The sequence below is a fragment of the Hylobates moloch genome, unplaced genomic scaffold, assembly GCF_009828535.3.
Source record: "Hylobates moloch isolate HMO894 unplaced genomic scaffold, HMol_V3 SCAFFOLD_5, whole genome shotgun sequence".
Taxonomy (NCBI): Eukaryota; Metazoa; Chordata; class Mammalia; order Primates; family Hylobatidae; genus Hylobates; species Hylobates moloch.
The window spans coordinates 55,853,438-55,866,605 of NW_026652280.1; the positions used below are offsets into that span (position 1 = coordinate 55,853,438).

Here is a 13,168-nt window from a genome sequence, read left to right on the forward strand (position 1 = left end):
ATATACAGTTGTAATTTTGAAGTCACTGAAATAATAATTTAAAAAAGCATTAATCTTGACCTTGATCAAAATTTACCATAGGATTGGCTTAATCTTGGCTCTGGAATTTTTTTCTTATTGGGACAGGAAAGGAAACATTCCATCAACTGGACAAGCCCAGGCTTTATCCTTGATCGAAGAATTTGCCTTAATGAAGCACCTGACATGTGAGTGAGAAAACACTGAAGAGTACTGTTCTCATAGCCTCGTTCAGAAGAACTGACGAATGGATAATCAATCGCCTACAGTTTAACCCAAGGGTCATGTGTGCATTTACACCTTCTCCAATTTTGGAAGGAATAACATATCTACAGATCCTTGTCTTTCTTCGTTCTAATTTTATCTGTGCTTTAGTCATAAAACCCTTTTCTGAATACCTCTGTTTCATGAATGGAAAATGGAGGCATGAGTCTCATACACAGAGCTCATTTTAAAGTACAATACTAGGCAGCTCTTTCCAGTTCATGGTTAATCCTTGTAATTGCCACATAATTAAATTACCCAACATGCATCATCAGTTTCCAAAACTATGGATCTAGCTCATTTCTGCCTCTTTTGCTCTAATTTGGGAATAATTAGGAGGACAATGTTCTTTCATTAATGAAAAGAAAGGCAATAAGAACTTAACAAGAACAAAAACACACTTTGACCCACACAAAAGTCTGCACAGAAACACAGGGGGAGAACAAAGACCCATTCTGTATCCTCTCCTGTTTTAGATAATTTTATTAACTACAGACTTTTCTTTATTACCACTCCTTTTCCCATAGGCTAAAATCTGAAATCACTTTAATGTTGAGGTCTAAAACCACATTGGCCACTTCTGTGACTTGAAATTTACATGCATAAACATGGTGGGTAAATCAGAAACAGCTGTGGCCCACCTTCCCATCCAATGTAAATTAACCCTCAAATCTGTTGTTTGCCACTGTTTCTTACCATAGACGGAGGACATCAGGTTAACTTTGGCTCCCAAATCTTTTATTGTTGGAGTGGGAAATGAGAAAATGTTCTCGGAATTGGGCAGCCCAGGTTTCCCCCTCTACTACAAAGTGGTTAATGAAGTACCTGCTACAGAGAAATTATATTTTTAAGACACAAAGGATAGCAATGAAAGACTGAAAGAGAGCAACAATTTAGAGTACTCTGTAGATAGAATAATGCCTGTAGTTTGCCTTGAAATCTCAGTGGTTCTCCAGAACCTGCACACCCTGAGGGCAAGACACACCACGTTATCCATGGACACCATGGTCCTGGTTGGACTAAGGCCAGGTCAAGACCCAAGGACAGTGGTGACTCAGTATTTCTACATTGGAGGTGTGGGAGAGGCGATCTTGTTGGGAGCAGTGGGAACTTGAAGTTGCATTTGCCTGACACTTAAGAAGAGCAAACCCCAACTGTCCAAACTAAAGAGGGTGCTAATGGAATCTATGCAGGTAGCAAGCCCGACTCCTCCCCACCTTAGTTAGTCCATCCTTTGGCACTACTGAGGGAGGCTTTCTATGGAATGCTCACCTACAACCAGGCCCTGCTCTAATCAGCGTTAGGTCTGAATTCCTTGAAGCAGAAATTTTCCAAGGTGCTTTTCCACCTTCAAGCAAACCCTCCATCTCTCTGCCTTTCTGTCTTTCTCTCAATTCCTTCACCACTCTGTCACTGGCTTCCATTTCTGTGAATTTCGAGCACGGAGAGACTCTGGGGTGGCCCATTCACCAGTCAGCCTCTCTCTGGAGGAGTTTCCCTACTTAGGCCTATAAGGCCTGACATGATCTGGCCTTTGTCACCCTCCAGATTCATCAACCCCCTACTCACTCCCCTCCAGCTACACTGGGCTCCTTGGGAAGGGAAGGGAAGGGAAGGGAATGGAGGAGAAGGGAAAGGAAGGGGAAAAGAAAAGAAAAATTAACAGACTGGAAATAGTGAAACCAACATAACAAGGGCACAACTAGGGAGTGAGTTTAAGACTTAGATCAGCCCAGGTGCAGTGGCTCATGCCTGTAATCCCAGCACTTTGGGAGGCCAAAGTGGGTGGGTCACAAGGTCAGGAGTTCAAGACCAGCCTGACCAACATGGTGAAACCCCGTCTCTACTAAAAATATAAAAATTAGCCGGGCATGGTGGCACACACCTGTAATTCCAGCTACTCAGGAGGCTGAGGCAGGAGCATTGCATGAACCCAGGAGGCAGAGGTTGCGGTGAGCCGAGATCACGCCACTGCACTCCAGCCAGGGTGACAGAGCAAGACTCCATCTCAAAAAAAAAAAAAAAAAGACTTCGATCAGAAGTCACATCTCTGTGGAAGAGGTGAAAGACTTTGTTTTAGTTCATGGAGATAAAGTATCTTCATGCATCATCTCAAACAACAGGGATAATCTTCAATCTTAGTTAAGAGCATCAATATTTAACTAAGGAGAAAGAAATCAAGAAGGAGTCAATCCAAAAATGTGCTCCTGGACTTCTTCTTTCATTACTCTTTTCTTTCAACATTTTATCTTGAAAAATTTCCAACTTTACAGTGAACACCTTTACACTCCCCCACCTACAATTTACCATTAATATTTTACCATATTTGCTTTATCACATAATTATCCATCCACCCATTCCTCTATCTATCCACTAATTCATCTTATCTCTTATGCATTTCAAAATAAATTGCAGCTATCAGTCACTTTCCCCTAAATACTTCACCATGCATTTAACTAGCTGGAATTCAATATTTGTTTACAGTTCTTTTCTTCTGTTATAAAATTTATAAGTGCAAAAAACTTATAAGTGCAAAACTATTAATTATACATCCACTGAGTCAAGACAAATGCATACATCTGTGAAATCCAATTCCTTATCTAGATATAGAGCAATATCATTACCCCAAAGTTCCCCTTTCCCCTTCACAGTCAATCTCCATCATCAACTCTTCAAAGTCAACCACAGTTCTGATTTTCTCCACTATGGACTACTTTTACCTGTTTCAGAATTTCATTTAAATGGCCCTGATACTTTTGTGTGTGTGTTTTTAGTCGTCATTCACTCAGCATAATGTTTTTAAGATTCTTGCATGTTGCTGCATCATCAGTAGTTTCTTCCTCTCTGTTGCTCCACAGAATCCCATTCCACAGTTATGCCTGAGTTTCTTCATCCATTCTACTATTGTTGGTCACCTGGGCTATTTCTAGTTGGGGGTATTTGCATAAAGCTGCTATAAACTTTTTGAAAACAAACATTTCCATTTCTTATTAATAAATGCCTATGAGTGGAAATTGTGAGTCATGGGATAGGTGTATGTTTAGCTTTATTTTTTTTAAATGGCCGTTTTCCCAAAGCAGTTGTACCATTCTGCATTGTTATCAACAATGCGTGAATAGGTGTGGTTATTCCACATCCTCACCAAAATTTGATATTGTCAGCCTTTTTAATAATAGTCATCCTTTAAAGCTGAGGAAAAAATAGCAATCCTGGGGATTATGTAGTGGTATGTCATTGTAATTTTAATTTGCAGTTCTCTGATGACTAATAATGTTAAGCTCTTTTTTTTGTTTTGCTTTGTTTTTGAGACGGAGTCTCGCTATGTCGCCCAGGCTGGAGTGCAGTGGCGCAATCTCGGCTCACTGCAACCTCTGCCTCCCAGGTTCATGCCATTCTCCTGCCTCAGCCTCCCAAGTAGCTGGGACTACAGGCGCCTGCCACCACACCTGGCTAATTTTTGGTATTTTTAGTAGAGTAAGGGTTTCACCGTGTTAGTCAGGATGGTCTCAATCTCCTGACCATCTGCCCGCCTCACCCTCCCAAAGTGCTGGGATTACAGGCGTGAGCCACAGCGCCCGGCCTTGTTAAGCTCTTTGATGTACATTTATTGATCATTTATTTATCTACTTTTGTCAAGTAGCTATTCAAATCTTCTGAATTTTTTTGAGGTTTTTTTTTTTTTATAACTGAGCTGTGGAAGTTCTTTATATATCCCAGATACCAATCATTTGTCAGGTTTATGTTTTGTGAATATTTTCTGTCTGTGACTTGCCTATTCATTTTCTTAATAGCATGTTTTGTTTTGAGCAGAAGTTTTTAATTTTGATAAAATCTAAATTGTCAGTTTTTCATGGTTATTGCTGATGTTTTTGTCTAGTTTTATAAATTGCCAATAGGATGGTATTTACATCTCCAACTATGATCATAGAATTGTCTATTTTTCCCTCTAATTCTGTCAAATTTTGCTTCACGTATTTTAAAGCTCTATTATTAGATGCAAACACACTTATGATTACTGTCTCCCTGATGAATTTACTCTTAGCATTATGAAATGTCTTTATTTATTTGTGTTAATGCTCTTTGTCTTAAAGTTTACTTCACCTGATATTTTTACTCTATCCTTCTAATGTTTATTGTTTACATAGTATATTTTTTCCCATTCATTTACTTTCAACTTGTCCTTATATTTAAAGGTAAGTACTTGTGAACAATATAGTTGAGTCTTGCTTTTTTATTCATTCTTATTGCTTCTGCCTTTGAATTGGAGTGTTTAGTCCATGAACATTTAGAGTATTTTTGATATAGCTGGATTTGGGTCTACCACTATTTGCATCTATTTTCTGCTTGCCCCTTCCTTTTGTGTCTGGTGTGTGTGTATGTGGTTTTGTGTGTGTGTGTGCTTGCGCACATGCATGCACTTCATCCCCTGTTCCTCCATTTATCTATTTTTTGGATTATTTGAATGTTTTTAAAATTACCTTTAGAAGTATCTATTGGCCTTTTAGCTGTACCTCTTTGCATTATTTTGTCAGCAGTTGTTTTAGCAACTACAATATATATCCTTCACGTCTCACAGTCAAATTAGAGTTAATATTGCATTATTTTTTATGCTATTGTTGCATATGTATTATATTTACATGCATTTTATAAATACCATGAGACAATATCATAAATTTTGTTGTAAGCAGCCCTACATACTCTAATTTTTCCAGCTATATTGAAGTATTATTTACAAAATATTCTTTTATTTTCCTTTTCCATTATTTATTCTCTCCTCTAAAACATTTACAAATGGGATTGAGTAAAGGAAAATAATTACAGATCATTGTATTACCATAAAAGGGCAGAGATTTGGAAATAAAGAGGGGTTGGGAAGGTAGGTAGTTTCCTAAAATTCTTTTTTCAAAAAAAAAATTCAACTCTAATTTTAGATTCAGGGGGTACATGTACAGATTTGTTAGCTGGATATATTGCATGATGCTCAGCTTTGGTGTATGATTGATCCTGCCACCCAGGTACTGAGCATAGTACCTAATAGTTAGTTCTTTGACCCTTGTCGCCCTCCTTCCCTCTCCCCTCTAGTAGTCCCCAGTGTCTATTGTTGCCACCTTTATGTCCATGAGTACCCAATGTTTAACTCCCACTTGAAAGTGAGAACGTGTGGCATTTGGTTTTCTGGTTTTGCATTGATTTGGTTAGGCTAATGACCTCCAGCTGCATCCATGCTGCTGCAAAGGGTATGATTTCATTCTTTTTTATGTCTGTGTAATATTCCATCATGTATATGTACCACATTTTCTTTATCCAATCCACCACTGATAGGCACCAGGGTTGATTCCATGTCTTTGTTATTGTAAATAATGCTCCAATGAACATATGAGTGCATGTGACCTTTTGATGTAATAATTTATTTCTTTTGGACATATGCCAAGTAATAGGATTACTGGGTTGAATAGTAATTTTGTTTTAAGTTCTTTGAGAAATCTCCAAACAGCTTTCCATAGTGGCTAAAATAATTTACATTCCCACCAGCAATGTATAAGTGTCCTCTTTTCTCTGCAACCTGACCAGCATTTGTTGTTTTTTGACTTTTTAATAATAGCCATTCTAGCTGGTGTGAGATGATATCTCATTGTGGTTTTGACATGCATTTCTATGATGATTAGTGATATGGAGCCTGTTTTCATATGTTTGTTGGCTACTTGTATGTCTTCTTCTGCAAAGTGTCTGTTCATGTCTTTTGCCCATTTTTTAATGGAGTTATTTGTTTTTTGCTTGCTGAACTATTTAATTTCCTTATAGATTCCGAATATTAGACCTTTGTTAGATGCACAGTTTGCAAATATTTTCTCCTACTATGTAGGCTATCTGTTTACTCTGTTGATAGTTTTTTTTTTTTTTTTTTTTTTTTGTAGTATAGAAGCTCTTTAGTTTAATTAGGTCCCATTTGTCAATTTTTTGTTTTGTTGAAATTGCTTTTGAGGACTTAGCCATAAATTATTTCCCAAGGCCAATGTCCAGAATGGTGTCTCCTAGGTTTTCTTCTAGGATTCTTATAGTTTGAGGTCTTACATTTAAATCTTTAGTCCATCTTGAGTTAATTATCGTATAATATACGGTGAAAGGTAGAGGTCCAGTTTCATTTTTCTGCACATGGAGGGACAACTATCTTAGCACCATTTATTGAATAGAAAGTCCTTTCCTTGCTGGGCACGGTGGCTGACACCTGTAATCACAGCACTCCAGGAGGCTGAAGCGGGTGGATCACCTGAGGTCAGGAGTTTGAGACCAGCCTGGCCAACATGGTGAAACTCTGTTTCTACTAATAATGAAAAATTAGCCAGGCATGGTGGCACATACCTGTAGTCCCAGCTACTTGGGAGGCTGAGGCAGGAGAATCACTGGAACCCAGGAGGTGCAATGAGCCCAGATCGTGCCACTGCACTCCAGCCTGGGTGACAGAGCAAGACTCCGTCTAAAAAAAAAAAGAAAGAAAGAAAGAAAAAATAAAGAAAGTCCTTTTCTCATTGCTTATTTTTGTTAACTTTGTTGAAGATCAGATGGCTGTAGGTGTGTGGCTTTATTTTTGAGTTCTGTATTCTGTATAGTTTGAAATCATGTAATGTTATGCCTCTGGCTTTGTTCTTTTTGCCTAGGGCTGCTTTGGCTATTTGGGCTCTTTTTTTGGTTTCTTCTGAATTTTAGAATAGTTTTTTATAGTTTTGTCAAAAATGACATAGATAGAAATAGCATTGAATCTGTAGATTGCTTTGGGCAGTATGGCCATTATAATGTTACTAATTCTTCCAATCCATGAGCATGGAATGTCTTTTCATTTGTTTTTGTCATCTATTATTTCTTTCAGGCAGTATTTTGTAGTTGTCCTTGTAGAGATCTTTCACCTCCTTGGTTAGATGTATTCCTAGATTTGGGCTTTTTTTATTGTTTGTTTTTTGCAGTTATTGTAAATGGGATTGTGTTCTTGATTTGGCTCTCAGCTTGAACATTATTGGTGCGTAGAAACGCTACTTATTTTTGTATCCTGAAACTTTATTGAAGTTGTTTATCAGTTCCAGAAGCCTTCTGGGAGAGTCCTTAGGTTTTCTAAGTATAGAATCATATCATTAACAAAGAGAGATAGTTTGACTTTTTCTTTTCCTATTTGGATGTCTTCTATATCTTTCTCTTGCCTGATTGCTCTGGCTAGGACTTCCAAGAATTTTTTTTTTTTTTTGAGACAGTCTCTTTCTGTCACCCAAGCTGGAGTGCAATGGTGTGATTTTGGCTCACTGCAACCTCTGCCTCCTGGGTTCAAGTGATTCTCATGCCTCAGCCTCCCGAGTGTCTGGGATTACAGGTGCACACCACCATGCCTGGCTAATTTTTGTATTTTTTAATAGAAGCAGGGTTTCACCATGGTGGCCAGGCTGGTCTCAAACTCCTGACCTTAGGTGATCTGTCCACCTCAGCCTCCCAAAGTTCTGGGATTACAGGCATGAGCCACCGTGCCCAGCCAAGAATTTGTTTTTAAATAGTACTTTATATTTGCCCAGACACATACCATACTCTTCATTTCTTCCTAAAGATCTGAGTTTCCATCTCATATCACCTCTCTTTAACCTAAAGAACTTCCTTTAGCATATCTTGCAGTGTAGGTTTCTTAGGCAATAAATTCTCTTGGTTTTATTTTATCTACCAAACAATTTTCTTTTTGCTTTTATTCTTGAAGGATATTTTTACTGAATACAGAATTCTGGGATGATGGTTCTTTTTTCTTTCAGTACTTTAAAGATATTATTCATTCTGTGACCTCTGGTTTCTAATAAAAAGTCCACAGTCATACTGTGTTGTAATGTTTTCTCTGTCTACTTTCAAGATTTTCACTTTGTCTTTGGATTTCAGCAGTTTGACTCCACTAGGCCTAGGAATTATTTTCTTTGTATTTCTCCAGGTTAGGGTTCATTAAGCTTTTTGAATCTTAGCCTATTGCAAAATTTGAGGTATTTCCTACCATTATTTCTTCACTTTTTTTTCTGATTCATTGTCTCTTCTCTGCTTCTGGGAGTCCAATTACATGTTCCTTACATCTTTTGCTATTGTCTCACCAGTTCCCAAATCTCTGTTCATTTGAAATATATATATTTTTCTTTCTCTTCTTCAGACTAGATAAATTCTACTAATCTATCTTCAAATTCACTTCTCTTTTTTCTATTACCTCCATTCTGCTATTCAGCCCCTCCAATGGATTTTTTATTTAACATATTGCATTTTTTAGTTATAGAATTTTCATTTTGATCCTTTTACAGTTTTTATTTCCCTACTGATATTTATTATCTTTTCATTCATTGTGACTATATTTTAATCTATTCTCTTGAGCATAATTATAATAGCAGCTCTAAAATCCTTAATTGCTAATTCCAACATCTGGGGCATGTCAGAATTGGTCCCTATTGATTGTCTTTTCTCTTAAGAATGGGTCACTTTTTTTGAATCTTCATATGTTACAAAATCTAGGGTTGTATCCTAGACATTGTGAATATTGTGTTGTAGGGATTCCAAATCCATTAGCATTCCTCTAAAAATGGTTTTTTTTTCTTTATGAGACAATTAACTTTACTCAAGCTGCACATTCTGACTCTTAAGTGGTAACTGAAATATCAAGTAAGTTATTTCAGTCTCAGATGAAATCCATCCTGTGCTTGGATTGTAGGGAAAATGGACTGAGGGGTCAGTCAGAAACTTGAGAAGAATTTATATACAGAATTAGGGATTTCCCTGCTCTTGACTTCTCTTTTCCTGGACTCCCCACCAACTTTCCACAAGTTGGAGTTGTCCTAAGCTCTGCTCTCTGGTTCTTCAGAGAACAGAGCTTTAACACAAAGGTTCCATATTTCTAGAGAAATTTTAGCCAGACCACATGGGACCAACTTTGGCCTCCTCTCTGGGTAAAAGTCATAAAAATATGTAACTCACCCTATGCTGATCTGTTTTGCCAAGTTGCAGTCCCCTCCAGTATCTTCCTGCTTATTTTTACTCTTCAGTGCTTTCAGATCATGGTTTTTGTGGTTTTGTTGTTTGTTTATTTGTCTTTTGTATTTTGCCCATAGTTTATCATATGAACACCTAAAATATGACCCATTCTTAAGAGAAAAGACAATCAATAGAGACCAATCCTCCATGGGAGGGTTCAGTCCTGCAGCAGCCACTAAACCATAAAAGAAGCAGAACTCTTTCCTTGTCCTTTGATTATCAATATAGTATAAAAGTTAATTATGCTGCTAAAATGTACACTTAAAAATGGTTAAAATGGTAAATTTTATGTTATGTCTATTTTACCACAATAAACATTTTAAAGTTAATTATGCCACCTAAATATCTAACTTAGTAAAAGGCATTTTAAGTTGGAAAACAAATGCAGTACACCCAAACAAGAGTTCAGTAATTTCATAAGCAAAAAATAAATAAATAAATAAAAAAGTTTTTGCAGACCCACTATGAAAAAAAAGACTACTTTGATGGTTTTCTGGAACAGCAAAGTACAAAACATAATATCACTGAGAGAATGATGAAGAATAACAAAGTATTCTAAAGACACATTGAAGGGGCTTGACCTTTCATCCAGAGAAAAGATTCTACCTACACATTCCAGTCCAGTGTTTCTGCAACACAATCACTTGAATATGCACACAAATCACTTGAAGGTCTTACAGTGCTTAGCCTTATCCTGGGATTTCTCACTTATACATAAAACCTTGTGATTTGTAACAAACCTATATTTTATATTTTACTTATATTTTAATTATCTGCAATAACAGATAATATAAAAGTATGGAGGGGGAGACAAATGAAGAATGGTGGCTCTCTCTACGGGTATGTAGCCCTGGTTTCATATTAATGGGCATCTCATGTGAAGAATGCCTCTTCAGTGGTAACATTAACAAAACATCTAAAAGAACACAAGAAAGAATGACAATGTAGACCAAATTCATAAACATTTGGCAGGACTGTTAATGAATATCTCAATGAAGAGATACCCTCTCCGCCATACAGTCCCTTAACTAAATTCCAGTGAAACCAGTTGTCCTACAGAAGGAATGAAAAATTAGTGTTTCACATTTGATGTCTATGAAAGACATCATTAATTGATCATGATGCATTTCCTCATTGAGTCTAGACTCAGAATCTGTCTGAAAACAGGATGTAGGGTCAGCACTAACATTAATAACTACTTGTCCTCCTATCTTAGAGATTTTCTATCACAAGATGGATAGCAGCCAGAGATGACAACTGGGAATCCTCCTCTCCATTTAGGCAAAATCTAAATCGAGAAACTAATCAAAGGGGTGTGGGTAAACATACCTCAGTCCATTTTCCTTACAATCCCTAAATTACGTCCAGCTAACAAGGCCTTGTGTGAGCAACAGTGGAGAAATGGTCTCAGAAAACTCACAATTGCCTGTCACTTTCTTGACATCTCTTCAGGAGCAGAGCTTACTGAATACTCATTCCCCATGACAACACATCCACTTTGATTTAAATAGTGCCTCACCTGACAGTTAACGCAGACCCCTCCACCAGCATAGATGCCCTGGGTATTCAAGCTTGCCTGCTGCCGCTCAACATCTGGATCATAGTAACAGTCGCTCGCATGGCCGTGGCAGTTGCATGCTGAAAAAAAAGCATAATAAGTCAATATTCTCATTATTACTATCAGATGCTTAGTAAATAGCATAAATAGTATTACTGCTAATTGAGCTATAAAAAAGTCTATTCTGGAACACCCAGGACACTCTTAGGGGAAAATTTTTAGGGATCTTTACACAAAGACCAGGCTATACTAAGATACAGTTTAGAGCTCCTTTCATTTGATATTCCATGAGTGAAGTTTCTCTTTTTTAAAAAAAATACTACATGGGGCCAGGCGCAGTGGCTCACGCCTGTAATTCCAGCACTTTGGGAGGCCTAGGCAGATGGATCACAATGAGGTCAGGAGTTCAAGACCAGCCTGGTCAACATGGTGAAACCCCATCTCTACTAAAAATACTAAAGTTAGCTGGGTGTGGTGGCTGGTGCCTGTAGTCCCAGCTCCTTGGGAGGCCGAGGTGGGAGAATCGCTTGAACCCAGGAGGCAGAGGTCGCAATGAGCCGAGATCGTGCCACTGCACTCCAGCCTGGGCGACAGAGCGAGACTGTCACCAAAAAAAAAAAAAAAAAAATTCACTTGAACCAAAATGAGGATAGCTGCCCCCGACACACTTCCAAGTTGCCTTGGGCTGGTGCCTGTACCCGCCCGCCTCGGCCTCCCAAAGTACTGGGATTACAAGCACGAGCCACCTCACCCAGCCATTAAGTAAACTCCTTAAAATTGTATTTTGTGCCGCAGCGTCTTCCTTTAGGCCAACAGCTTGAATAGTATATTTATGTTCTTTATTTACTTTTGCAACAGGATCTCACTGTCACCCAGATGGAGTGTAGTGGTGTGGTCACGGCTCACCACAGTCTCAACTACCTGGGCTCAAGTAATCCTCCCACCTCAGCCTCCCAAGTAGCTGGGACCACAGACATGTGCCACCATCACCAGCCAATTTTTAATTATTTGTGGAGACAAGGTCTCACTGTGTTGCCCAGGCTGATCTCCAACTACTGGGCTCAAGCGATCCTCCTATCTTGGCCACCCAAAGTACTGGGATTACAGGCGTGAGCCACCCACCCAGCAATATATTTATTTTAGTTGGAGTTTTTATTTAATTGCAATTAAACACTAACATTATTATTTATTACTGTGAAAGACCAGCATGTAGCTCTAATTTTTCCCTTAACAACTAATGTATTTAAATAGTATTAATTCAAAAACTTTTGTATATAATCTTTGTTTCATTGTTTCTTTATTTTACTGGCATGTTTTATACATTCAAAATTCAATAAAATAAAATTTCGCTGTCAAAAAAACATACATCCAAATGCCAATTAAACTTCATGCATGAAGAGAATTTTATTACTACCACTATTACTACTACTAACAATAGCAATTGAGCTCTTAACACACTGTGAAAAGTATTTTACATGAATTATCTCATTTCATCTGCCCAGTAACTCTCTAAGGTAGGTACCATTATCCCTATAGTCCAGATTGGAAAACTGGGGCTTAGGTTGAGGAATATGCCCATCGTTACATAGCTTATAACTAACAGAGGCGAAATTCTGACCTGTCTTTGTTTGACTGCAGAACCTATGCTCTTAGCCAACACTCTAAACCTTTCATTTCAACACTATATGGTAATCGTATGGGAATAATCTTAATGTTTAATTATAGGGGAATGGCTCAGCAAGCAACAGTATACTTGTTTGACTCTAAGTTCTATGACGGCAAGGGCTGTATGTGTTTTGTTTGCAATAGAGCATAGTTCTCAACACACAGTGGGTACTCAACAAACACTTGGAACAAAACTCTGTACCATCAAAAATGATGTCAAAGCATTTTTAATGATTGGGAAAATACGGGGAAATATCTAAAAAATCAAGTGAAAAAATTAGGATATAAAATTGTGTAGATTATATAATCTTGAATATTTAAAGTATGTATAAAATACTATGTATCTAACAAAATATTAATAGTAGCTCTCTGCTATGGTCCAAATGCTTGTGCCCTCCCCCCACCCCAAATTCATAGGTGAAACCCAATCACCAGTTATTAGGAGATGGGCCCTCTGGGAGGTGATAAGTGCCCTTATAAAAGAAGCCCAGAAAGCTTCCTTGCCCATTCCACCATGTACAGACACAGCAAGAAAGTGGCATCTACGAACCAGAAAGCAGGCCCTCACCAGACACCGAATCTGCTGGTGCCTTACTCTTGGACTTACCAGCCTCCAGAACTTTGAGGCTATTG

At 38.0% G+C, this 13,168-nt stretch overlaps 1 protein-coding gene across 1 annotated transcript in view; it reads right to left on the reverse strand.

The window, feature by feature from the left end:
* Positions 1-13,168, reverse strand: part of LAMA3 (laminin subunit alpha 3) — a 271,191-nt gene that overhangs the window by 185,984 nt on the left and 72,039 nt on the right. The window contains exon 8 of the mRNA XM_058438557.1: positions 10,832-10,950. Within this exon, the coding sequence (XP_058294540.1) occupies positions 10,832-10,950 (119 nt within the window). The remainder of the gene's footprint in view (positions 1-10,831; positions 10,951-13,168) is intronic.